Source organism: Megalops cyprinoides, chromosome 6, assembly GCF_013368585.1.
Source record: "Megalops cyprinoides isolate fMegCyp1 chromosome 6, fMegCyp1.pri, whole genome shotgun sequence".
Classification (NCBI taxonomy): Eukaryota; Metazoa; Chordata; class Actinopteri; order Elopiformes; family Megalopidae; genus Megalops; species Megalops cyprinoides.
Window position 1 is genome coordinate 19747805 of NC_050588.1, and position 27997 is coordinate 19775801.

The 27997-nt window shown below is 44.5% G+C and overlaps 1 protein-coding gene across 1 annotated transcript; it reads right to left on the reverse strand.

Moving 5' to 3' along the window:
* Nucleotides 1-588: 588 nt before the first annotated feature.
* LOC118779349 (DNA-binding protein inhibitor ID-1-like) lies at nt 589-1828 on the reverse strand. The gene is made up of 2 exons (XM_036531411.1): nt 1246-1828; nt 589-1032 (listed from the first exon to the last, which is right to left on the reverse strand). Exons 1-2 carry the CDS (start codon nt 1612-1614, stop codon nt 997-999), a joined length of 405 nt encoding a protein of 134 aa, XP_036387304.1. The 5' UTR covers nt 1615-1828; the 3' UTR covers nt 589-996.
* Nucleotides 1829-27997: the final 26169 nt, after the last annotated feature.

The following is a 27997-nucleotide window of genomic DNA, read 5'->3' on the forward strand; positions in this document are numbered from 1 at the left end:
TAAATGGTACGTGAAACTGCCATTCTATTGTGCCAGAAGTCACTCTGGATAAAAGTGCTAGCTAAATGAATGTGATGTAATGCAATGCAATGCCAGCCAGGTCTTCTTAACAAAATAATTCAGATAACCAGGCTCCGGGTGGGAGCCCATCAACACTTGACAGGTAAATTGACAAGTCTGTTCTTGAGAGCACTGTTTACACTAGGTGATGTGATATATCATTTTAAGTCACATCAGTTCTGGACCGGGTCCCGCCACCAAAGTATAATAGGCTACAACTTTGTACTGCTAACCGCATGTGTTAACAGAACACATGCGGTTGAATTCCCAACCTATTGGTTAACGTCAGTCATATGTATTGTATTACTGCTCTGGTCATGTCCTCTGCTTCAATGCAATCGTTTTAGATTACGTGTGTCCCTTTGGGTTGGGTAGGCCTATCTATACGAAGGAAAATTACTACACATACACACAAAATAAAGAGCCATTTTCCATAATATTTTCATGTTTTAATAAAAAAACGTAACTTAAGATACATTGTAAAAAAACAATATGACTTTCACGTCGTAAAGCATTGTAATATACAATACAATTATTACTCAGCAATCTGAGAAGTTGACTTTTTTTTAACAAAATATAAGATCTCTTCTACAGGTGGGTTAAACAAAATGTGACAAGAGAAAGTAAGAATGACAGAAAAGACTCGTGGAATCCAAGAAAAAGCAAGATGCAAGGGGGACGACATGTGGTGATATGGTGGTAGCCACCCCAGTTTCCCAGATAAAACGTCAGTCTCACGGAGCATGACCCCGGCGAGCTCCACTGCAACAGTTTCGGTGCAGTTCCTCTTCAGTCGCTGTAGCCTAGATATCTTGTTCAGACGTCTTTCTGCCATCATGGGAAGCTTGCAAAAAGTCTCTACAGGTTCAAGGCGTGGATGTGAGGAAACCTCACGTGTAACCTTGATTGTTATTCGAGCTGTTGACGATTGAAAAGTTAGCGGCACAGGATTCTGTCATCTGAGCATCCATTCTGTGGAGAGATGAGAAACATGAGTTCCTGGTCTGGTAGACTGTGCAATAAAACACGATCAAGCGAGATTACATAGGCTCTTTTTCTTTTTAAGATATAGATAGCAAAAAATCTGCCGCATAAAGCATCCTGGCTTAGGACTTAAAATCGATAAATGTGATCTAAACATTGATTGAAATGTAATCGTCTTTGAGACCCCGACACGTAACCTACCTCAACAGCGATGCTCGCGAGCTCTGAGTTGAGGGTGGTGAGCGGAGAACGGTTGAGGGATGAGCTGCCGGTCGCCTGTTGACGGTTCATGCCCGGCTCGTCCAGCTCTACCTGCAGGTCCCAGATGTAATCAATGACATGCTGCAGGATTTCCATTTTGCTGGCCTTCTTGTTGGCTGGCAGAGTCGGCACGAGTTCCTTCAACTTGCTATAGCAGCTGTTCATGTCCTGGAGGAAAACGCTCATATGTTCGTCCAGCAGCGGGATTTTGCATTTGGAAATTGCCAAACTCTGGTCTGCAAGGCAACGAACAACCTCCCCGCTGCCAGCCTTGCTCTTGAGTGCGCAGGTAGATCCGACCACTTTCATCTTAGCTTTTTCGCTGATTTCAGTGGAACTGCAGTTGTAAAAGCACTTGCAGTTGTAAAAGCACAACGTAATAAACGGGAAGACGACGCTCGCAATACAAATAACCAATGAAGACTGGCACGTGCTCTGCAAGTGAGAATCTAAATTCGCTTAATGTTCTGTTTCTGAGATATTTTCAAGCGAACTTGGAATACAATAGTCCTCTGCGATGACAACTCGTAGATCGCGACTACGGCCTGCCGGTGCCTCGATTTTATTTGACTTGGAGGTTTATGGGCGTGAGCACACGATCGGAGAAGAACCAATAGGAAGCGTGCTTTACACTTCAAGGGTGGTCCCGTTTTCTGGTCTCCACCAATAGGAGCACGGACCTGATTATCAAAATTAACAATCTGTTAGAGGATGGTGTTACAAATGGAAACAAATGTGTTTTTTTATGGGTGATATGTGGGAACCCAGCTGTCTGTCGCTCGGGGACTCGGCAGGTGTAGAAATTGCTTCGAGACACAACGGGGAGGGAGGGGTGTATTTTCATAAGAATGCAGCAATTACGTGGGATGAATAGGCTTTTAATTGTATCCTTTAAGTAGCCTACTACTCCTGGCATGGTTGGGCACACTATACTGCAAGTGTAACCTGGATGAAGAAATCCCATCGATACACCGATCTTATCATATAATTATTGTTTATGCTATTACAGAACTGCATTTGTGTCTCCATATCATAACCGATTATTACATATATACCCCACTTTAAATTACCGGGTTGCTCTGGGCGTATTATGAGGAAGGTTTATGTGTCTGCCAAGTTCAGACATAAAATGTTCTTTTTAATGTACCACTGGAATTTTGAGAGGAAAATAAATTCTTTTACATGCCAGTTGAAAATAACTCGACGTTTCATATAACTGTAAAGTTTGAAGCAGGCTACAGTACATCGTATTCCAGAACAGAGTAGAGTTATTTATTTATAATCGGTACTAACTACAAGACATGTAACTAGACGACACTTTTTCACAGTGATTAAATTAAAATAAAATACATATGGAGACACAGATGGCTATACACTGTTGCAGTATGAGCTTTAGCTAACTAATGCCTCAGAGGAATTCCCATACACCTTGGCTTGCTATCCCACCGTTTAACATGTTAAAGAGGTCTTTATACTTACAAATTGCACATTTTTAACCCCACCCCCTCCTCCAATTTTTCCCCTTATTAAAAAGGATTCCCTGTGAATAGCTCCACAGATTTTTTTCACATGTTCCCACTGTGTTTAGCGTTGTGTGCATGGCTCTGCTCTGAATCTTCCCCCCAGATTGTCTAAACAAGCCGAGGCAGACTGGAAGGCGCCAGCCCCGTGACGTCAGCCATTCATACAGTCCCTGACGGCTGTCAGCCTGGCGCCGCGCGGGCGGTCTCCATGGAGACCACAAACAACAGGCTCACACTCCCCCCATTCACCTGCGCAGCGCAAACCCTGAGAACAAACTGGCTGCAGAAGTCGTCATTCATTTATCACCTAAAACCCCTCTCTGATGAGATTACCGCTCCGCACACCTGCAAACGGTCATTGTCGCCAGCCGCTCTAAAGGAAAAGAAAGAGCGATTTGAATAGAAATGATAATTCCTGGAAGTCTTTTGATTGGATTTTTTTTCTTCAAAGAAAAATTCCTTTAGAATAATTAGTCTTAGTCATTCCTTTACACAAAAACATTCTGGACATAAACGGGTGGCTTGTAGACTGAAGCACACGTTTTTCTAAGATGACGTTTAAATATTTTTGTATTTACATTTGACTGGATATTATTATTACTGTTGTTGTTTTCCTTTTGAACAAGCTGTTTATTTTGGACTTTGTTATATTTGAATATTGGCTGTAAACAACATCTGCATAACCACAAGTAAAATTACTCAAATGAACAGCAGTAATAACAGAAAAAAGACTCATAAAGACTGCCTCATATTTTTTATATCCAAACAGCAATTCAAGTTTTGTCCCAATTTTTAGAAGCAAGTTCCATGCATCAGTGCTTATGTTCTACATGCTTCTGCAAGCCAAAGGGGTCACAAGTTTGATCGCGTTTCATGGGAAGAACTAACCAGTCCAAACTATTTTCCTTTTATATGAAAAGTAATGGACAAATCACGAAGACATCTGGCAATAGGTTGCTTTTACATGGAAAGTAAAAATCTGTATATCAGATAGAGCATGTGTATCAGATGCTTATTCAAAATATCATATATATATATATATATATATATATATATATATATATATATATATATATATATATATATGTAACTGCACCATTTTTTCCAGGTAAACATAACATAGGCTGTGATTGGTCAGTTAGTTTCATGGAGCATACTCCATACAAAAGCCCCCCAGAGGTGTAAATAATTTAAATATGGGGGCTTCCTGAGCCAATAATATCAACAAAACAAATAAAAGTGTGCACTAAGGACAAATAACAATAACTAAGTCGATATTTTTTCCATAATTTTTTCCCATTTTTCCATAACGTTTGGAAGAATGTGGTATAGGACCCTTAAACTGCAACATAGTGAATGTCACTATTGTTTTTTTATACCCTGCCTCCCTGTTGGCCAATAATTTGTGCTGTTCACACCCACTGAATTTTATATTTTCTCTTAAAAGCAATATTGCCACATTTAACTAAATCTTTGCCCTGTCACTCCTCCGTCTCTTTTTCCCTCTCTCTGTCTCTCTCATGTTTCTCTGTAGCAGGAGGCAGAGTTTTTAAACATCCTATTGTCCTCCCTGCTGCCTGATGTCTCAGGCCATGACTGTGGGAGCTGGGGTGTGTGTGTGTGTTGGGGGGGGGGGGTTCAGTCAGAACAATGGGAATGTAGAGCAAAGGATTGTGGGAGAAATCTAGGCTGGAGCCACTGTGTCTGGAACGCCCCTCTGGTCTCCCGTCCAGCTTTTGTTCAGCTGCGAAAGCTATCAGCATTTCCTACTGACACCAACAATAAGTCCTCACAGCTGGTCCTTTTAATCTTGTTTACAGCACATCAAGGCATCAAGGGGGGGCTTAGCTCCTGATTTTAACTGACAGAAAGGAGTAACCCCCCCCCCCCCCCCCCCATCTTACTCTGATGATGAGTAATTAATTGGAAAAGGTATTACTGTTTGCGATATATTTTGAATTAATTGATATATATATATATCAATTAATCTTCCTCTCTCTCTCTCTCTCTCTATATATATATATATATATATATATATATATATATACATCTCTCTCTATATATGTTATATATATTATATATATATATATATATATAGAGAGAGAGAGAGAGAGAGAGAGAGAGAGAGAGTCTGTTTGTTTGTTTGCTGTATTTTTTTCATCTGGAGAAGTCGGAAGCAAATTAAATGTTTTAAATTTGGTTTGAATCCAGCGGCCGGATGCAAACGGTGGCAAACTCCACCCCAAGGGACAGAGGAGGCACAAACTTTGTTTTGGAAAGCCATCTTCCTTCACATTATACTTTCCTTTTCAGAAAGGGGAAGTGCATCGGTCAGCCACACACCCTCTTTATCACAGCAAAAATAGACCTCCAAAGGCTGTGAACAGGATGTTGCCTGTGAGAAAAGCTGGATGACAGTTTATGTTGAGGAAAAAGGACATTCCACAAGTGTTTCACCTCTTTTTGCTGCTCTGCCTGTGATTATAAAAATAAGCTATGCCCTTGTAATTGTAGAAATAATGTCTCAGCATAAACAATTGGTAATAACAAATTGTACTGAAGCTGACTGCCACATGAAATAGCTTTTAATTATTGTATTCAATGGATGTGGTGGTTTATTTCATGCTAGGAGGTTGGAGACACTTTGGAAAGTTTTTTTTTTTGAAGGAAATAAAGTCATTTCACCAGATTTGACATGGAAAAGAATGGTTGAAATTAGCATTAATCTAATGAATTATGAAAGAAGGCACTGTCCAAATGACTGTCTTTGATTAATATTAAAACAGTCTATAAAGTAAGGATTGAAATTAAGTAGTCAGTTTTGTTGATATGGCGCAGAATGTTTTGATGGGGAGGTGTGCAGATACAGGGGGTAAATTTGCTTCAGCCTGTCAATGAAACTATAGCTGGTGAACAAACTCTTGAAAATGCCATGCATATGTGTGTGAGCTGCAGTGAGAGCATGTGGGTTTATTTAATCCATCCACAGAAACCTACTACCACTACAAACAGCAGTAGTAAGACAAGAGGTAAGAAACAGCCAGCAGCAGAAATAGTTGGTGGCTTTTTGCATCTTGAAGTTACGATGAGCGCTTTCTAACTTCAAAAGGCAGCACTAGTGACCGGTGGGTAGCATTGCGCGCCATACAGATTATTGCTGAGTCCTAAGGCAGTGACACACAGTTCGATTCCCCGATTTCAGAACTGGGGTTGGTGTGTCAGCCCTGATTCTGCAGCGGCTCACGTGTGCGGTGGGTGAGGTTCGCTTGTGGGTGTACCTGCTTTTTTAATGTGTGTACAGTGCGAGCCAGGGCTCATTCTGTGTCTTTCGTATTTCCAGCAAACTCACCGTGGAAAGAACACCTCCCGTGTCGTTCAGCCATCTGTCAGCAGCTAGTGAGCGAAATGTATGGACAGGAATTCCTCTCACGCCGCACCCTCCTCCTCCACTCCTGGATTTGTACGTGCTTCCTCATCTCGCCCTTCCTGCTTGACTGATAACGATCACCTGCATGCAGGTGTGCATGGTACAGTGGGAGGGAGAAATATTACCATGTGTCTGTCATATCTGCTCTAGCCTTCATAATACAGGGCTGACTTGTACAGGCTTTTGAGAAGTGATCAAATGATGCCTGGTTTCCCATGCCAGGCCAGGTGTCTGCAGCATCAGTGCAGTGGAGGTAGGCAGAAGAAGAGGAGCATTTTCTTGCGATTATTGAATTAATGTTTTGTATGACCCCGGAGGGATTGATCTGACTGATCTGTGTAACGGTAAGCGTGATCATGTTTAAACCTTTGAGATGGCTTGAAACAGAGAATAAAGACAGAAAAATGTGACTCTCTCCCCTTCGATGGTGGTTTTGACTGACATCAGGGATCACTTTTTTTGTAACAGGAAGCCTGATTAGTCTGGTGTGGTTTGTTGTTTGAATAGCACTTGACCCCTAAGACAACTTGACAGTTTTGACTGGATCCAGTAATCGGTCCTCTCTTTGTTACATCAATGGATGGACTGAGAGTGGGCACAAAAGCGGGCAGAATGGGAATAATATTTGAGGTGTCCTGTTCTCTCTTAATTAAGCTTCTTCATATAAATGCCACGGTAAGATTTTGCATTGGTCTTGTATTACAGGACATCTCTGTTGGGGCAAGGGCTCTGACTAGCCATGCAGAACTGTCTGAGGGGCCACTTTGCAGGGTAATGCTTACATGAGTGTAAGTATTTTTCAGTTGTATTATCATATCATATACTACCGCATTCTGTCATATGTCAAATTCTCTCACCAGAGACCCTTGTCTAGAGTGACTTATGCAGTTTTGATCATAGACAATGCACATCATCACGGCTGGATCTTCACTGAAGCATTTCAGATTAAATTCCTTGTTTAAGCTGCAACTGCAGTAGCCTCACCAAGGATTTCCCTCCAGTTACAAAACTGGTGCTTCACCCACCCCTCCACAGTCATATAAAGCCAGTACAGAGACAGGGATACCCTGGTTAGAGGCACGCGTGCGCTCCTTGTGAACTGCGGGTTGTGGAAGTACAGGCAGTGCAGAGGTGAAGAGGTTAAAGGTCAGAGAATGCTATGTGCAGCGCTGCAGCGTGCCAGGCGGTCAGCTGCTGATGCTGTAATGCGTTTTCTCTCCGAGCCCCCAGGGAACAGTGGCTAATGAGCGTCCTCTTGGAGTCACATCCTCCCTGTTGACAGCAGCGGCCTGTTTGGTGACATGCCATTAGCAGCGGTTTGGCTAATCCCAAATACATGGCTGACTCCCCCTGCCCCCAACGTCCACTCCACACGAGGCCAAGGGGGGGATTCAGAGGGGGACGGGCCTTACAGGCAATTTGCCTGAGGTTCAACCATGACATGTTAAAAAAATTAACTTAAAAATTTAAAAGAGAAAAAAAAGGATTGTATAATCACAGAGAGGTGACCCTGTGTGGTACCTATGTGGTGTGTACATGGTGTCCAGGGTTGCCCTTTCTCACACTCAGAGCTGGGGCAGGCGATCTGCAGCAGCTTGCCTGGGCATTCAGGGCCTGAGCACCAGGCCCTCCGGCAGCCTGGTTCCCACACACACTATCAAAGCACTTAATGGCCTCTAATTAGCTCACCATCTGCTGGTGACAGTGCACCAATGGCACGCAGAGACCCATTGAGAGCGCGGACATTGTGCTGCAGAATACTTTCCACTCCAGTGACAATTGCTTTGAGAAAGCCACAGCCATGGGAGCCACACACGGCCAGGGGCTTTGGGGACACAATGGCAGACACTGTTACAGCTTGTAGCAAATCTAATAAAGCAGGAGTTCTTTTCCATGGCATCCCACCCGACACCCCCGCATACACACACACACACACACACACACACACACACACACACACACACACACACACACACACACACACACAGTCTCCCTCTTCTCAACTCATCAGCTGCACTTCTTCCTCTTTAAACTAATCTCCTGTGAGCCTCTGGTATCTGTGAAAAGAGTCCACTTCCTCTGACATGACAGTCCACCTGTTGGAGGTACGAGACACAATCAATCATTCCATTGTCCCTTTGCACCTTCTGCTTTGGGGAAATGGGTGCAAGGAGGTATATGGTTCAGTCAGAGATTGCGATGGGCACATAGGTCTGTGCAGGTGCTCCAGCATGTTACCTTGTTGATGGATTCAAACCAGTTGCCTTGAGCTCCGCACTGCCCTTTAAATCAAATCACAATGACGTGATGTCATCCACAATATTGCCAGCAGAAACACAAGAGCCACTTAATGCGCTAACTTCTCTTAGATGAGCTCAATTTGGCCAAATAGTATTATCTGTTAGGGCTTCAGATTTTAAGGTGTTACCTACCAGTGGTTATCAGACATCAAGAAATATTTGTGCCTTTTATATTTTATCACATGCAAGGTAGAGCAAGGTTTCATTATGTGGTGTATGTATGTTATCTGTAACGCTACACCTTGCCCAGGGACAGATGAAAATGAGCTTATGAACTAGTTCAGCCATAATATTTTATGGGCAACAGCATTCACGTCAAAAATTGGACATAATCCTCATCAAATAAATGAATGAAAAAATGGTAGAGATGCAAGGCTTAACCTAAGGGGCAAGCTGCTGCTAAACCGTTTTACAAGATGCTGAAAATGGTAAATGGATCCAGCTTTTTTAAAGGAGGGGAGCGGTGAATTCCTTTACTGAAATTCTCTTAATTTGCATGTCCATTCATTCTTCAAAGCCCTTTTGAAATTAAAGATTAAAAATTAACCTCCTACTATCAGGAGACTTTTTGTGACATAACATAATAAATGTTATGTGAGTAAACTATGCAAAACAGATCTCATTATTATTATAAATGTATTTTACTCTAAATAGATTTTTGTATGCCCTCCAAGAAGAAAATACAGACAATCATATTCATTGCAAAAAGATATGATGTAAGCTCCACATGAGGAACCACATGGTTCCTTTTTAAGAGAACAGTAAACATCTTTCGTCTCACAAAGTGATTTTGTATTTATGAAGACAATAGGTTCTGTCTTAACGAGGCGTTTTTGTCAGATGTTACTCTGGTGTTTCAGATTAGCTGAGCCATGCCCTCTGCCCCACCCCCTCTCAGCCTTCAGACACACACACACACACACTCTTGGGGCGGGTGTGGAGGAACGCCCCCCCCCCCCCCCCCCCAGGACCCGCCGCCTCAGGAGGACCGGCTGTCCACAGCTGGGCAGCAGCAGGGCGTCTTTGGCCAGGCAAAGAATTACAGCCCCTCAGCCGCCAGCTGTCAGCCCCAACGGAAAAACAAGCGCGAACAAAGTACACCAAACTGTCAGCCCTGTCAAAGGAGTTCCGTCTCTTCCTTCTCACAACTTTTTCAGACCCCCCCACCACCATCCTTTCACCCCACTCACCACAACAGGAATAGGAGCCCTTATCTGGATACCAAAAAGGAATGCATGCTGCTCGTAAATTTGGATCAATTTCCACCTTTACATCTTCTGTCCATTTCAGCGGGACAGTACCTGAAAATACAATGGGCTCCAACATGAAACCAAGGGGAACCCCTAGGAGACATTCTCTTTCATAACTTCCATTGGGTTGGTTTGTTTAGTCAGGGGCAAAATGTAGCAGTCCAATGATAGCAACTTCAATCGAAACTCAGTGAACATTATCATCCTGGTGACAGGTCTCTAAAAGGCTGGGATTGAAGAATGTCATTGTCTTTCTACTCCTACTACTGTCCTATCCTTTCACTGCTATATATTATATATATTTTGTTTTTTATCCAAAGCATATTGTAATGAAGCTCACATCTCGCACATCATTGCAAGAGCAACAAGTACTCTTATTTACAGACAGCAGAGTAGAAACGCACCACATTCCGTCACACCTTCTTCTGCTTTCAGCACCCGTTCCAATGACGCCACACGCCTCATGGCCAGGTCCAGACCAGGTGCAGGACAAGCACAGGCTATGTCAGGGATCCAGGCTCAGGTGTGAGGAGGCGGAGTCTAACAGGCTTGTACCGTGTTTGTCACATGCCTCTCATTCCTCATTCTCCGCTGTCGCTTCTGTCCTTACCGTGCACGACCTGGACAGAGTGTGAAACTCACCAGCGTGACCGAAAAAAAAAAAAACAGAGAGCAGAGAAGCAGCACAAATGGCAGAGCCGGGCTAAGCGGAGGGATGTGCCTCCGTCGGAGCGTTTGCAGGTCACCTGTCCGGCACGCTGCGGGCTGCCTTTGTGAGGAGGCTGAACCACAACAATGCACACAGAGCCCCGCCCTGTATTCAGAGCCTGGGAACGGGGAACAGGTGTTCAGCGCGCTCGGGGGGGGGGGGGGGTCTGGGAACCCCTGCCTGAGCACACCCTGCGCTCACACACCTGCACACATTACTGCATGCCAGCCCCCTGTCAATCAAACTGTATTTACACTGTGGGCAGAAAACACTGATGAAATGACAAGTGACAACTGGAAAACCGAGGATTTCTGTTTGATATAGGTTCAGTGATCACAATGATGGTGTAATAGAGTAACAATAATAGTGTTTTAGTAATAATAATAGCAACAAAAATATTATTATTAGCTGTGATAGTAGTAGTAAACACTTACTAGTAATTATCTGTATCATAATGTTGAAAACACAATGACAATGATGGTATTGTTTAGGGTTGTAATGACAATGATAACAACAAAAACCATTATGGTTATTGTTGCTGTCGTCAATGCCATCATTATACATTCATTCATAATTCTCGGAATTACATACTCTAATCTGTGTTTTTGTGAGCCGAAATGAATGGACACGGGTATGCTTTTAACACATGAGAACTGAGCGGTGCCCGAGTGTGAGAGAATGTCCCATCTGTTGGCATTCATTCTCTCTGCATTCTCTTTAATAAAGGAATGAATGCTTCCGAGCAGCAGTGTCCACCCCCTCCACCCCCCCCCCCCCCCATCCCCTCTATGTTTAAAGAAGTAGTTCCCATAGCATAGTTTTAATGTCAGGCAGCAGCAGGCTGGTATCCTGCCCTCTGTTTGAGTATTTTTTTCACTGGCCTGCTTTCAGCACACACTGCTCCATCAGGAAGGGATTGTGTGATAACCTGGCAACCTGAACACGCCAGAAGGTGCCCTAGAGTCCCTGAGTGTGAATCTTTTAGGCTGTGGACAAGGGGGAGACCATGACTCCATGACTGTGTGTGTGTGTGTCTGTGTGTCTATGTATGTGCAAAAGAGAGAGACATATAGAGAAAGAGAGAGCCAGAGAAAGCATGACTGTGTTTTAATTAACTATGATAATATTTACAACATCATGGGTATACATTTGACACCACTGTCTAAGTGAAATCAGAACAGAGGGGTGTTATTGTTCACACAGGGACACATTTACTGGAATTATAGATTTTTTAAAGCTGTAGTCTGTGACCAAAGGGAAGAATGTGCGTGTTTGCAACAGGTGGGAGAAAGAAGGTAGAAAAGGAAAGAGAACAAGATGAAGGAAATCAAAAGTATGTCAACACAGCAGTAGAGAGTTATTATTATTATTATTATTATTATTATTAGTAATAGTAGTAGTAGTAGTAGTGGTGGTATTAGTTATTTTTCATTACTATAATTGTTGTTGTATTATTGTGTGTGATGATATATCTCATTGATTTCTTGTTCTCTGTTCTCTTCCTTATGTTTTGGGGATATGTATTTTGTATATCATGCCAATAAAGATTACCTTGAGAGAGACAGCGAGAGAGAGAGAGAGAGAGAGAGAGAGAAATTCCTCTGTCCTACACAGAGGCGTGATCTCTCCCTCCCTCTCCTGCCCCTGGGAAAATCAAACAGGTGGTTTGGGCCTGGTCAACAGTCCACTGTAGCCAGTGGTGGGCAGAACCACAAGGTTGCTGGGACTATCAAAAGCATGTCGGCCCAGCTTTCGGCTGATGCAGAGTGAAAACCCAAGCACCTTCATTACCATGTGAATTCTGGGAATGGCGGCAGGCCCAACCCCCCTACACACACACCAGAAGACACCGACCTTCCAGCCCATATGGCACTTGCTCACTCGGCAACCGTGGCAACTGCAGAGGATCACGGGTGAATTCAGAGCAGAGGGGTGCCCTTCCCAGCGCTAATATCAAAGGGTTCGAGGGTTCACACGCTGGGACTCCTTGGCCATTGTTCCTGGAGGGCCAGACCACACAGAAATGACATACAGCAGTGGTCTGTGCTTCCTTAAGGAGAGCTTTCCCAGTCCCAAAACCCTCTAATTTCTGCAGGTCTTTTAGCTGCCCTCATCCCTGCCTGTGATATTGGTGTTATCCCCTTGATAATTTCTTATACTCTTTTCTTATTATTATAAACAAAGATATTTTTAGATCTGTTTTTGAAAGTAGAGCACTGAGCATGATTTCAGTGTGTAAAAAGTATGACAGACCGCTTTGGATTATGATCTATAATTAGTGCTGCAGTCAGTGTTCAGGACTACCTGGTCTGTGCAGTTTGGTAAGTGGTCTCTCTGAATGCTCAGGTACTTCGATCAGGAGAGAAAGGTAGACATACTGCACCAGTGGTAAATCACAGAATAGGCTTCATGTTTATGTAATTGAAACAGAACCTAGATTTGTGCCATATGTAGGATCTATCTCCTCCTGGAAGAGGGAGGTGGGGGTGTAACTGTTTGAACTGACCCATGTGAGGGTGGGAGGCAGGGTAACGGGATGGGTGGTAGCAGGGTGCCACAGTGGCCGGGTCACCCCACAGGGCCACTGCACCAGCTGCCCGCAACATGCCTGAGAGGAGAAGAGGGAGGGAGTGAGAGAGAGACTGAGAGGGAGAGAGAAAAAAAGAGGAAGGGGGTACTGAACACAGCGGGGGGGCAGTCAGAGGCAGAACGTGCTGGTGGGCCATTCTTTAACCAGCTGCCAGCTGCTACACAGAGGGACTCCACACACACACGCACACACACACACACATACAAACACACACACACATCTTACTCATTCACACAAACACACCTACGTACACAGGCAGATACACACAATTGCTTTCAGGTGCTCCAAACACATACACTTTCACTGAACATGCAAATAAACCAACAGAGTGAGGCACATGGACATTTCTCAATATAATATCTCTATACAATATTATCTATTGTCTGTAAACATGCACATTACCGGGCATATAGTGTATACAGTGTCTGGATACACATTGTTAGTTGATCCTGGATCAGTAGTTATTTCCACAGAGAATCCCTGGTGGCTTAATGGATCATTTTCACACAAAAGACATAAAAAGATTTAGTGAGAAGTTTCCTAAGAGGGGTAAATAAAGTTTATGTTCAGGTATGGTTCTATTTCTATATCAGAAACCCAAAATGACCATGAACCAGGTCTGACCGCCTTTTCCTGCCTAAAACAGGCCAACCCCACCACTGCTCAAACTCTGATAGTAATCATGTGGAGCTATCACCCTGTCAGCTTCTCTGCAGCCCAGAAAAGCAGAACCAAAACAAAATGAAAAACACAGTCATCAGTCTTGTGACTTGTTTAATATGTGAGCAAATGTTTAAAAATGTCTCTGATAGCAAGATGTCAGTAGTATTGTGCAAATGGGAGACACCTGCTGACTCTGGGGGAGTCAATGGGGAATGTGTGACACAGTAAAGCATTCTGGGGGTTTGCACAGTAATAGGGAGAGAAGCCGCTGCACATCACAGGACACTGCTGGCACCATGGTAACCCTCCCGTCAAAGCATTGACAGCTCAACACTGGCACTTCAATCTTAACTGGAAACTGGCCTACTCTCAAAATTTATACAAACATACATGCGCACAGACACATCCACACACATAGTGATGCACACACACATACATATATATACTGTATTTCTTTCTCTACTTCACAATTTTATGCATGTGTGTGGAGAGAAAAAGTGATAGAGGGAGAGACAGAGAGAGGGACAGAGGGAGGGAGAGAGCAGAGGAGGGAAGGAGGGAGAGAGGTAGGGAGGTAGGAAGAGAGAGGGAGTAAAGGAGGTAGGGAGGTATGGGGAGACGGAGCAAGGGAGAGGGAGGGAGGAAGAAAGAGAGAGGGAGGGAGGGAGAGCGGGAGAGAAAGGGAGGGAGCGAGAGAGCGAAGGAGGCGATTGTCAGGCAGAGTGAAGGAGGGGCTGTCCCACTGACTCATGCACTCATGCTCTTGCCCTGCAGCTGCAGACGAGGCCTCCACGTGTTGCCAGCGTTGCTGTCATCGTTTAGCAACATCTTCCCGTCCATCGTCGGAAATTCCTCCCCCCCCCCCCCCCCCCCCCAACACACACTGTCGAAACTCTCTGACTGTAAGGCAGGTGCAGGAGTTAGTCATGGCTTCTTCCTAGAGCAGTGTGTGGGGGTGGGGTTAGTCATCACAGTTTTAAATGAGATTGGCTCTGGCGCAGCGGTCAGGCCATGATTGCCTCCTGACCACAGAAACTCATTGGTCACAGGTATGTGTTATAATCACCCTCTTGTGAAACCCTGCTCCACAGCCACCTGTGCCTCCCCACATACATATACATATGCATACACACTTATACACACCCAAATAAAAGTCTCCCTGCTAAGATTTGTTAACCACAGCCACAGTTTTTGTGTCCATACCAGAACTGTGAAATGCTAGTGTGACTGTGGAGTGGTTTGTGAGCACTGAATGACTCTTCAGCACTACAGTGCTCCTATTATCCTCACAGCACTACAGTGATGTGGGAAAACATTACCTTTTTCATTTTATGGCACCATGATTACGCATTTTTTGTCTGTGTGATTATGTAATTGATTCTGTTGTCTGGAATGGTTTTATTTATGGCCTGATTGGGTTTCGGACCTCATCTGCACATACATATTTGATTTTTTGTACTGTAATAAACTAAACTAAAATAGATTTCGACTTTAGCTTGTTTGTTATTTATTTACTTGTTGTCTTAAGATGCGGTGAAAATGGCCCATTGGTGTGGTGTGAAAGCCCTGCTATCTGTCAGGCTGTTAGCACATTCCTTTCTGATGTTTGGAGCTCCTTCAGATGTTAATGGTGCCAGTTTTCCTCATCCCAGCTTTAGCCCGACACAGCTGGGACAACCTGTGGAATTGTGTTCAGTGAAAGCCATGCAGTGCTGTCAGGCTAAGGCTCCCTAGCTGCTAAGGGTGGTATGGTTACCAAAAAAAAAACAAACCCAAAATTATCAAAACATCAAAGACAGAACTAATTGTGTGAACAGCAGTTTTAAATATTATCCTTAACAAAAGTTTTGAAACTGTGTTGCCATGTTAAAAATATCTCTTAAATGTATCTCTCTGATAAAAAACAGCTGCTTTCCTCTCTCTCAGAAGCTGCCTCAGTATGATATTTGACCAAAATGTTTAAACGCAAGGCTATCTTTTGGGGTTGTTTAATTGACCACTGGGTATTATGGGAGATGTGTCTTGTCATTTGAGCTGTTTTGACAGGAAGGAATTAGAGGAATGGTGATGAGAGCACCACGGAATGAATCACACAGGAGAGAGAGAGAAGTAGAGAAATACAAGTAAGCAGAGAAAATGTGTAAACCATTTGACCTGTTTGCTTTTCTGTCAGACATGATGGACCAACTGGAACCACCTTGCAGTTCTTTAAACCCTGAAATAAGACCAAAAGACTAACTCTTATCTGTAGCAGTAGGAATAGTCATCCACTTCCGACAGAGTTCAGTGGTCTAAACGCAATAAGGTCATTGTGTATTGGCCAAACCAAGTCTGATCAAATATGTGCCTGATAGGATAGGCATGTGCCGGATAGGCATGCGTGGACCTTCGCCTGCTCTTTCTGTCTTTTTAAGAAAACAGCTTTCAAGTGCCCAAAGACTTCACTATTGCCTCTTAGCCCTTTCGAATTCATGGTCAGAGGAGTATGTAGCTCGGTTAATAGTAGTCCAGTTAATGGCTTACACATGACGTGGAAGCAAAAGGATTATGGTTCCTCCATGCCTCTTGTAGTTCCTTGCTGGAACAGATCCCCTCTTGTGACCAACCAGTGGACTCCCAGAAGGCACAACAATGCTGTCGCTCACCAAGGGGTGCTTCCTTCACCTGGATGTGTCAGTGCTTGTTCACAACAAACACCACTAAGAGATACCCTGGTCTGGCCAGGAGACCAGCGTTCTTCTTTGGTAACGTTTAGAAATGGAGTGGATACTCACTCTGCTTCTATCCACTCACTGACAGCTGAGCTGACTCTTCAGGTTTCTAGCTTGCTCAAGTGTTGCTTTCCACGTCGCTGGATATTTACACAGCACCTACATTATCCTCTAGTGACAAAAGAGTGCATTCTTTCCCTTGTGTTTGGATGCAGTTCTGATGCCAACTGCACACTGCTCTCGAGGTGACTGCTTGAGCTGAATCCGATGTGATTGGTGAGCGCACATGCCACAGTTGGGATCAAAATGGTGTGAAAAGGAGAATTTGACCCAAATTCAGTGTGTTGAAGTCTCTGTCCATGGAGAAAGGAAGCGCACCCAGAGTCCCCAGAGAGGAAGCGACACTCTCTGCTTCAATTTCATGGAAATCAGCAGATGTGCACAGCCTGTGTGCACATTTGTGTGTGTGTGTCTGTGTGTGTGTTTGGACCACTTAAACAAGAACGCAGAGACCTATTGGTAGAATAAGCCCAGGGGAAGTGTTTCAGCTGGATGTTCCCAACATTTAGTATGAATCTTTGTACACGCTATCTACACCATGCACGTTTGGGCCTTCATACCAAACACTTTCCCTGACTTAATTGTGTTAATTTACAGTAGCAAAGTGGTATAATGGCCATGCTTGGAAGGGAAACCCTGGGTGTTCTGTGTGAGATACTTTTGTGATGGGCCAACTGCAATGGCTTAAGCAAGACAGTTTAAACCTCAAGTTTAAGACTTCTAGGCCACTGAACTGTACCGAAATGGTAACAGCCGTTCCTAATCAGCGGGAGAGTTGTGACAGCTGTCCCAGTTCTAGCAGTGAGCAGGGGGTCTAGCAATCTAAACTGGTGGATTAAACCCGTGCAGTTTGCCTGATGTGTTTTCATCTGCATGCTCTTGTGCAGTGAGTGACTGCATGTGGAAGTGGAAGGGCACGTGTTGCACGGTGCTAATTTGCCTGTTGTGTACACAGTGTGCGCGAGTGTGTAGCTGCGTGCACGGTTGCATGTGGGGCTGAGGGCGTTGGTGGCAGATCGGACAGCTGTTTGAAGTGGAGCGTGGCATGACGCCGGTAGCGATGGAGCCACCCGGTGCCAGCCTGTTTAACGAGGGACTGTGCAAATGACACACAGCTGCAAAAGGGGACAGCCCCCATTGTGCCCAGAGAACGACATGGTCTCTCGCCGTCTCTCTCTGTTTCTCTCTCACCCCCCCCCCTCTCTCTCTCTTCCTCCCCGCCCAAGACCCAGACTGACTGGAGCCAGAGCTGACTTCCTCTCATTTTGTGTGACTTCCTGCCACGCCTCTGTGATTGGGCCTTGAAGAGGCTTCTCTCGGGCTCACTTCCTGTGTGAGGCCACAGCTGCCCACAGTGGGGACAGCTGCGGAGAGATAATATCCACTTTCTGCTTTTGTCAGGGTTTTTTTTCCACTCCTTCGTCTTCCTCTTCGTTTTCTCCTTCTTTTTTTATCCATCCCTAGTGCGGATCACACATGGACAGATCTTGCACGGTTTCCGCACTGGATATAAATGTAACTAGTGCTTTTGGGCCGGGCGATGGGAACCGGCCCCATCTTGGAATAATGAGAAAGGCACAGACAGAGTGTCTCTTCACTTGCTCCATTCCCACTGCTGCCAGGGTGTCTCTGTGGTTCTGTGGCTCTCTGTGGTTCTGCCGCCTCAATGAATCACTCATCAAGCAGGCTGACCGCTGGTGGAACGGGCATTTCGCGTACCTCCCTGCTGGGCCTGGGCTTACAGTATAGTAGCTAAACACTAGCTGGGGTGGAACAGCCTAATTCAAACTCTTACAAACCAGCCCTCCCGGGCCCAGAGCACAGCAAATGTCATGTTACCCTGAGATTTTAACCATTTCACTTCAAAAGTGAGGAAGGACCAAAACCAGGTGCTGGATCTTAAGCCCCGGGTCACAGCATGTTAAGGGTTTGGTCAGGGGAGAAGATACCTTGTTGCTGTCAGCAAACTAAGGCCAGAGTCAGAACCAGGCCCAGATTTACACACATGGGCACACATGCGCAAGAACACACACTCTCACGTATACATACATGTATGCACGTACATATATGTGCAAAACATGCATGCCCACAGACATTGTCACAGAAAAAATGTAATATGTCTTTGGCTGTATAAATGAATGCATGTGTGTGTCCACATATTGTTGCTCCTTTGCTGAACTCTAAAGGCATACTTTCTTTCCGTTAGTCTATTGCTCGCCCTGCGGGGTTGTCTGACCACTGGTCTTTCTGTCTCCTGGCAACAGCGGGGATTCCATGCCCAGGCTGAGTGGGTTACAGAGGTCACCACCGGTCATCAGAGACACCCAGTATGAGAGAGTCCCCTCTGTGATATAAGAGATGCTTGAGTTCAGACAAGGTATGTGTGTACATGCCCCCCACTCAGATACTGCTCAGTTATTACTCAGCTTGGTACAGCACAAACACCCCCTCCCTTCTCTTCAGAGGACATCTAACTACGTCGTGGTAAGGAGCAGGGCTCATAATCTCATGGCTGCCAGAACCATTCCCAGGTGGGGCACTGCTGTTATGCCCTTCGGCAAGGAAGTTAACTAGAATAGCTTCAGTAAATTTCCAGCTGTACAAATGCAAGCTCCTCTGGATAAAGACCAATTAATAATAATTTGTAAACCAACAACAACAACAACAATAATAATAATAATAACAATAATAATAATAATGATAATACATGTTGTTCTGATATGCTGTTGTGAAATATAAATGTACACATAATTCTTTTTATTACCTTTGTTCCAAAGTCTTGGGCCTGGATTTAATCAGCATTTGTCGTTACCTTTGACTTTAAATACAAGTGTTTCAATGCAAGTGTATAAACACAACTTTTTTCATTACTTTTTGTGAAGCTTTTTCTGCAACTACAGCTTTCAAATGCACATAATTTTGAACACAAAGTGAGATCAAACATTTGTAGTTCACATACAAGTGAACTGTGCAGCTGAAACCATGTGCCCCCCCCCCATGTCCTGTACCTCCCGCTCCCACCAATATCCAGTCTTTAAGGATGAGGAGACACGTCCTTTAAAATAAAAGACACCCCAGTTTTGAAACAGCACAGGAAGACCTTGAGGATTTAGGCGTGTCGGGGTTTTGCGCAACTCTTGCACCACGCGTATGACTCCAAGGTGAAAGGCGGGGAAGCTCACTCACGCAGTTGTCTGAGCTGACAGAGAGCAGTAAGGCCTTGAGCTGGAGCAGCTACCTCTGAGCAGATCTGAAAATAAAAGCAGTTTAATCATAAATGAGGAGAGAGGGGGGTCAGTCCCCTGTCAATCTTGCCACATCCAGTGTGTCTTCCTTGTCAGCTGGAGCCAGTTGCAAGGTGTGACCAAAATGCATCCAGGAGGCCAGTGCTTGGCCAGGCGGGGAGTTGTGTGCTCAGCATCTGCCACAGAGACAGGAGACAACAAACAAGAACCTCACCTGTTCACACAAAAGCCTCCAGGAGCAGCCATCCCACAGAAAGAGCCGGCATCTGGCAAACACTGCCGAAGCACAGATCACAATACATTCTTTTGAACAGCTCAGCAGACACCCTCAACCACAGCGTCATACACACACTGCCCATTCATAGAGCTGGATATTCACCTGTGCAGTTTAGGTTAAGTGCTTTCCTCCAGCGAGCTCCACCTTGGATTCAGACTTGCAACCTCCAAATTTACAGTAAAATACGTTGACCATTAGTGCCTTATGCCTTGAAAAACTGACAAATCTTCCCTGAAAAAGTTGGCACATATTCACATTTTGCAAATTTGTACAAGAACATCAGTTAATCTGGACTCTGAGACTCCTGTACTGTTCTAGTTAAAGAGTCAACATTAATAAACATGTAAGAAAGGGTACTGTACAGATTTTACTTTTTAGGAGCTGATCCTGGAAAATGCAGTTAAAATCTGGTGAGTCTGGCTAGCTGTGGGATATTAGTAATGACTGTGGCACGGTGAGTTTGGCATGCTATGTAACACTGGCAATGGCTTGCAGCACAGTGATTTTAGCCACATTTGCTTAAGGAGGACTGTCATCTGGTCACGCTGCACTGAGGAAGTGGGTGAGGAAAGAGAGAACAGTTAGCGGAAGTGCCTCGGAGAAACGCAGCCCCCCGACAGAACTGGAGCCAGAGCTGGACAACTGACTGACTCAGCGAATCTGTACGCTTCCACAACAGCAGCATGAACCTCCATACATGCACAAAGGAACAAAAAAAAAAGTAAAAAAAAAGTCTGTAGCTATAGTATGTAACTATAGAACCTCAGCAGCAAACAGAGGGGAAAAAACCCTGACGATCCAAGGATGACATTAAATCACTGGATGAAATGTGTGGAACACATTAGACATGACAGACAGCATGGATGGGTACCAGTAGCTGCTGAACACTCCTGGAAAGACACTGCTTCCAGACTTTTCCAGGCTCACGTCCCTCATCAATCACTCATGCCTCTGTGCTGGCCCCAGTAGGCTGTTAGCAGTGTAACGGACACCACACTGGCACACTGCATATCATCACTCTTATTTACTTAGCAGATACCTGTATCCTGGGCCATTCTTTCCTGCCATCCATTTACCCAGCTGGAGTAAATTCAGGTCAAGCAGCTTGTTCCTGGGTGCAACAGCAGCACCTACCATGGGGTTCAAACCTGCAAAATGCTGGTTACAGCCCAGTTATCTGACCACTGTGAACACTGCTGCCACCCAAAATTCAGTATGAATACTTTGATGATATCTGTGGAAGCTGCACCCAGATGAGCAGAGATTGATCCAAAGACCCGAATTGTATTTTGCAGTGCCAGCGGACTGGATGATTTGAACTAATCATAGTGTTTTGCTGCCGAGTCTTCTGATTGGTTCATGGGTGTGATTGACAGCGCATGGCAACCCCTTTGATTGAGGCCTTTGGGGTTCATAAAGCTTCAGTCTTCTATCCTTAGCTGTGTTGACAGCCGAGACAGCCTGGAGAACAGCCTTCCTGCCCCAGACTCAGGCACTCTCCACAATATTCCACTCTGACCTCTCCAGAGCGCTGAGGGTGCATGCAGTTATTCACACAACTCCCACTGCTGATACACCGCTGGCATAAGGGGAGCACATGCCTTCCAAGCCTGGGCCTAAGTGTAGTGGGGCCAGAGAAGCCACAGGTTGTCCACCCCACAGGGGCAGATGTGTAACCCAACCCTGCTGGAGGGTGACCCAAAGAACGCACCAGACACTGTCTGCACTAGACCTAATGAGCACTGGAGCGTGTCCTCTGTCTCATGTTTTTCCTCTATCTTCAGAGGAGGGTGCAGCTGTCTGGGAGTGCAGCAGGCTGTGTGTATGTGTGTGTGTGTGTTGGGGGGGGAGGGTGATGGAGAAGTACAGAGGCTCACCACAGCGCAGCAGGAGGGTAACATGAGGAGCAGACATAAGGGTCATGTTTTAACAAAACACGCTACATGAAATTCTGCACAAATGCACTGACCTTTATGGCACGTGGATGGACTGATATGCTTGGAGCAGTGAACAGGGCAGGAACCCATCCAGATGATGTAAAGGTCAGTGCAGATTTAGAATGAGGCCCTCAAACATGACCACAGCCAGCCATTTCCTAAAATGCACCTCAATTCTGTGAATTTCACACTTACTTGCTCTGCCAGTACCAAGGAGAACTTACATTTCTCCTTTATATTTCTTTATATTTCACACAACAGGTGCAACATCAGAGTCCTGCATGGGATTGGCATCAACAAATTTGTGGTCACAAGCTCATTCGCCGTGCCTTTATTCAAGATAGCAAGGATAACATTAATTGCTGAGCAGATGAAATAAAAGGAGGATTATAGAGGAATAAACCTATGAGGGAGAGTGGAATGCTGGGGTAGGGGGTAAAGAATTTGGACTGGACCAAGGCAACTGTGAACCAACACACACAGGCTGAAGAGGGCCAATCAGAAGAGAGGAATGGAGGTATCAGTGAGTCAGGAAGTCGGGCCCTTTGTGTGTGTGACAGTGGTCAGAAAGTGTGTTACTGCAGTTGTCTGGGTTGCTTGGAGTGAAAATAATGGGCCACCTTGAGAAGCCAGCCTCTCTCTCTCTCTCTCTCTCACACACAGACACACACACACAAAGCACAATGTCACATGTCAACTAAATGCTGTCATAAACATATACACATGACTACAAATATATGCATGTACACACAGTCATGCATGCAAACACACACAAACACATCTGCACATATACACAGAGACATACTGTAGATGCACATCTCCACACACACACACACACACACACACACACATAACGCACATACAGCCAAATCCCCAAGAACTCTTAGGGACAGAGCAGAGGAACAGGGAGCAGATTTGGGAATCAGCCCCTGCTTCTCCGCTGCGCTGTGACCTCACTGGCGTCCTGCTGTCGACAGCCAGCGTGCTCAGGGGCCGGGTGCAGGATTTCTGCGGCCGCTCCCGCGATCCTCCCCCTTATAATTTACTCCCGAACCAACGACAACTGCTGGCGATATTTACAGAGGGCCGCGCGGCCCAGCTGCGCACATCTGGAGTCTAGACTTACTGGCTCTACGGCAGGCCGCCAAAGCTGGCCCCTGCCTCTGTCCCTACTGTCCACTGTTTGCATAGCTGGCTGTGTTTAATACCAGTTAAAGTGCCTTAGCACTCTCTGTCTCTCTATCTCCCTCTTTTTCTCTACCCTCAGCCTCTATCTCTCTTTTTCTCTTCCTCTCTCTCTCTTTCTCCATTCGATAAAGGACAAATTGCCTGCATGAGTCTTAGAAAAACATGTGTGGCACATTTGTAAGGTCGTTATCACATGGGGTCTGGCGCCAGTTTTAGTGTCCTCGGTAGACTGTAAAATTACTTAAGAAGAATGACTCTGTCCAGAGAGACCAAACCCAGAGAGAAGACAGTACACATGGACCGTTACTGTTGGTGTTTTCACTGGCAGCTTGAAGTGTAAGATCAGAGTCTGTTCCTCCTCTGATATGACAGTAAGGCAGGCAATCCCCATTAAATGACAGAAAAATGCAGAGCTTCAAGCAGGCTGGCCATTTTAACTGACCATATCTTTGTCTTATACTGTTTTTCAGTCCTGGCCCTAGGTGCATACTTTATGCACTTATTGGTGATGTAGGGGTATGATTTTTGCTTAAATTATAAGCGGTACCAGGTTCCTTGCTGAGCCCTGCTTTAAACTCCCAACTGAACAGCAATGTAGGACTGGGCTGGACTTCATTGTAGTGTTGGTGCTGAAAGACAGTTACAAATTAAAGCTTTATATCAGTTTACTTCTGTTAATTTGTTCCCCACTCAAGTGAGTATCAAACTGGTCTTCAGCACGTAGTGTGCTGTTGGGACTAGGGGAAATGTGGTCCGATTGCACATATGTCTACAAATCCTAACTGTGGTTTGCCCAAAGAGGTTGGGATTATATCAAAGAAACAGCATTCACGCCACGTTACATTGGACTCAATGTCCTTTTTTCTCATGCCCTTGCACACAAATCCCGCAGCGTGAACCTGTTGCACAGCAGTGGAGGTGCCCTCTGTCTGCCTGGGGGGAGGGGCTCCCATTTCAGATACAAACCCACCGGTGTGGAACACATAGGCTGCAGGTGGAAGGGCCGCCCACCCTCTGCTTCCTTCCTCTACTTGGTCTGAAGCATCTCTCATTTGCATGAGGGGGAAGTGGTTTGGCTCTGGAAGCCAGGCGCTCGGGTTTAACACCTGAGAGGTTGCTAACGTTGTACCCTCGAACGAGATACTCAGCCTAAATGCTACTATACTGTAGAATTTTGTGCTTGAATCTCGGGCACCCCACTGTGGTGTCTCCCTTTGGCAGGTCACTCTGGATAAGACCTTCTGCAAGGTAGAATAATGATAATACAAATCAAATAACTAACTTACCAAAATAATTAGTAAGATGAAGTGCACATGGAAACTGCTACTGCTAATGAACTAGAAGCCAAGATGCTCCTGGTCAAGGATAAGTCATTCATCTGAGAATGGAAATTAAAAATGTCATCATGCTCTGACAAGCACAACAAACACAGGCCAAAGAACACAATACAAAAATGTAAAAAAGTAGAAAATAAAATATGAGGAGTGAGACTGCATAAACACCACTAGGATGGAGTGGTATGGTGCAGCTCTAGCAACATTTCCCCGAAGTTGAAGTGTAAATGAAAGGATAAGCCCTCTTGCTGGTGAGAAGTCCTCCCAGCCACCCACTGAGTGAGGAAAACAGTTTACAGTTTTGTTTTTCCTTGCCCGCGTGGTTATAAAGCCTGTGTACGCGAAACCAATAGAGAAATTTTGAGAACTTCCAAAAAAAAAATCACCTCTGCTGAAAGTAGAGAGGGAGCCATTCTGAAAACTCAGATTTACTGCACAAAATGGAACATGTCGATACATCGCCAAAATGAGCCTGGAGTTTTATGTTTCAGTGCATTATGCTGTGGTACTGCCACAGTAGTACAACTAATATACGGCCATTTCAGGATTGGTATTTAACAGCTCATAAAGTAGCATTGAGTCACAAACCACTACTGTTTGTCATCTTTTCCCAACTCCAAAATGGTAATAACACATTATAGCAGTTATTCACTCAAACACCAACAGGTAATGTTTCAAAACACATCTGGATGGCACTGGCTCTGTTTTCATACTCTGGAAGCCATAACGACAGCAGCAAAATGTTACATAACATTATTGGCATTTCGCAGACACTCTTATCCAGAGCGATTTACATCAATTACGGGTTTTTACAATGTGATCCATTTATACAGCTGGATATTTACTGAGGTAATTGTGGGTTAAGTATCTTGCCCAAGGGCACAGCAGCAGTGATCCTGTGGGGAATCAGACTGGCAACCTTTTGGTTATGAGTCTTGCTCCTTAAGCACTATGCTACACTGCCGCATTATGAAATGAGTTTTGCGTGAGGTGAGGCTCCGGGCTGGCGAGAATGATCGTGGTCATGAATGAGGTATAAGTCTCATGCTCCTTCACACACACAGTAATTATCTAATCTTCTTGCTTTCAGTTTTTTTCTCCACTAAGGAGGAGGAAAGTTCTCCTTCAAAGTGGATGCAAGACCTCTGACCACAAAACTGTTTTACACTTTGAAACCAACTGTGAGCCATATTGTTTTTCATATATATACTGATATCATTTTCACATTGTAAACTATATAACATACTACTATGCCAGGTTTTGTCAAAGTCAGTCTGACACGTAAAATAGCGTACTATATCACTATGATTACTAATGGTGGTTGACACCCATGACATTTGACATGAGTAGTGATGGTCATGAAAGCTGACACAATGAACACCAATGAGGCCTTGTCACCAGGAATAAATACATTACAGTTCATTGGCATTTATCAAGTGAAACATAGCTCTGTGATTTTCCATGTCATCCATTTACACAGCTGGGTATTTACAGATCTACAGGGTATTAACAATCTTGAGTTAAGTACCGTACCCATGGGTATAAACAGCAGCGTCCCACCAGTGAATTGAACCAGCAATCTTTAGGTTACAAGCCCTATTCCTTACCACTACACAACACTGCTGAGTAAAAATTAGAGAATGTCAGTGAATGTTTATGCCATTTAGAAAATGTGTAGGCATTGTGTAGACTTTCAGAGCAAGCACCTCCAAACAAGCTTAACCAGCAGTTGTGATGAGCTCCAGTGATCCTCCCATCCAGCACATAGTGTTCTCACAACATTTTTGCAACTTCACAGCAAAATCGTGGCAGTGTTACGGTAAGTTGCGGCATACTGATGTATGTGTTTGTGACAGATGGTGGTTTGGTGTTCTGCCCTGCGATAGTATCACCTCCATTCCTCTGTAGCTGACTTTCCTGAAGCTGAACAAAAAAAAACCCTCATAAACCCAAATGTCAGCGTGTTCTCAAATGGTAGAAGACGTACTCGTTTATTATTCACATAACTTATGAAGTGACTGATTTGTTCGTTTTTCCACTCATTCCAAATCACAACCCTCTGGATTCTCGAAATGGAAAAAAGAAAACAGTAAGTTCTAAGAATTGACTCAGCAGTCAAAAATCAGAACAATGTGTCCAAAGTGTTCCCTCTCTTTTCTGCTGCACAAAATGACACGCTTTTTACAATTCAATTATACTTCATATTAAAGGTCACTAAGACTGTTGAATCTCCCCTATAGTCAATTGTATAAAAAAAAGCAACTCAATTAAAACTTGTATGACTCAAGTATAACATGCACAACGTGCAATACCATTAGATTATAGTTCATTATAAATGATTACAAAATTACTGAAATATTGAAATATCTAATCCCTGAAACACAGGGACTTGTTGGGAAAGTTACCCCAAAGTTTTTTTTTTCCTCTGTTTCTGTGAAACTATTGGGTCATTTCTCTCGGGAGCTTTAGAGCAGTGGTCAGTGAGGAAGGAGAGGAGGTCAGTGTGGCCAAAGGTTGCTAGGATAAGTAAGGGGTAGTCACCGAGCAACTGCCTGGCAACAGGCTATGCATACAGAGTCAGGTCCTTTTGCTTGGTTATGTGGGAGGGACAGAGGGTCGGATAGAGTCGGGGGGTGCTTGACAGGCCAGGGCAGAATTAAGCTCTCTTTTGGGGCTTTGAATTGCACACCTGCAGTGGACACAAAGTGTAAAGCATGCTGGGAGAGGAGGAGGGGAGAGGAAGAAGAGAGCAGGAACAAGGGACACAGAGGCTGCATCCAAAACGTGTTAAATTGCATCCTTTCCTCGATTACTACAACCTACATTGCACCCAGCGAGATCCGCACTTGAACGCAAGAGCCCCAGATGGTCCCGCTCTTTCAACTTTGACCCCTGGTGGGTGCCTACTGTCTGTTTTCTGCCTCCTCTCCCATTTCACTCTGTACAGGGGTCAGTCTCTCTTCTCTCCTATTGATAAGGGTCTCTCTATACAGGGCAAATTATTTCTCACACCCTCACTCAACAGACCCATCTCCCTCAGAATAGTCTGGCAATGTACCCTGCATAGGTTAGTTTGTTTCGAGCTGCTCCAAATGGTTGTGGCAGACAACTTAATTTATAAAACCGGTAATGATCATGAGTCTGTGTTTTTTCCATGTGCTTCACATGACATAATTATCAAATATATTAAATAAACAGATTACAATTAAATGAGATCTGTTTTTAGTGTGAAAACATGTTATTTTTTATTGCCAAAATGATTTAATCGGAAACTCAAAAAGGCAATATTATAATATGATAAAATAAAGTTAAAAAGAAATCAGCCAATTATTCTTCTCTAAACAGGCACGCTTGTAAATCATGCGGACCCACATCTATCAAAAATAGGTTCAGGTTAATTGTCAAATAAAGGTAGGATCTCTAAATCCCCTTTCTGTAGGTCAGTTGCTATCATTCCACAGAGCGCTGATAACAGCTG

Coding starts and splice junctions, on each gene's coding strand:
- LOC118779349 (XM_036531411.1), bottom strand. CDS start 1,614: ATGAAAGTGGTCGGATCTACCTGCGCACTCAAGAGCAAGGCTGGCAGC. Junction 1,033..1,245: donor TCGCGAGCATCGCTGTTGAG/GTAGGTTACGTG, acceptor ATCTCTCCACAG/AATGGATGCTCAGATGACAG.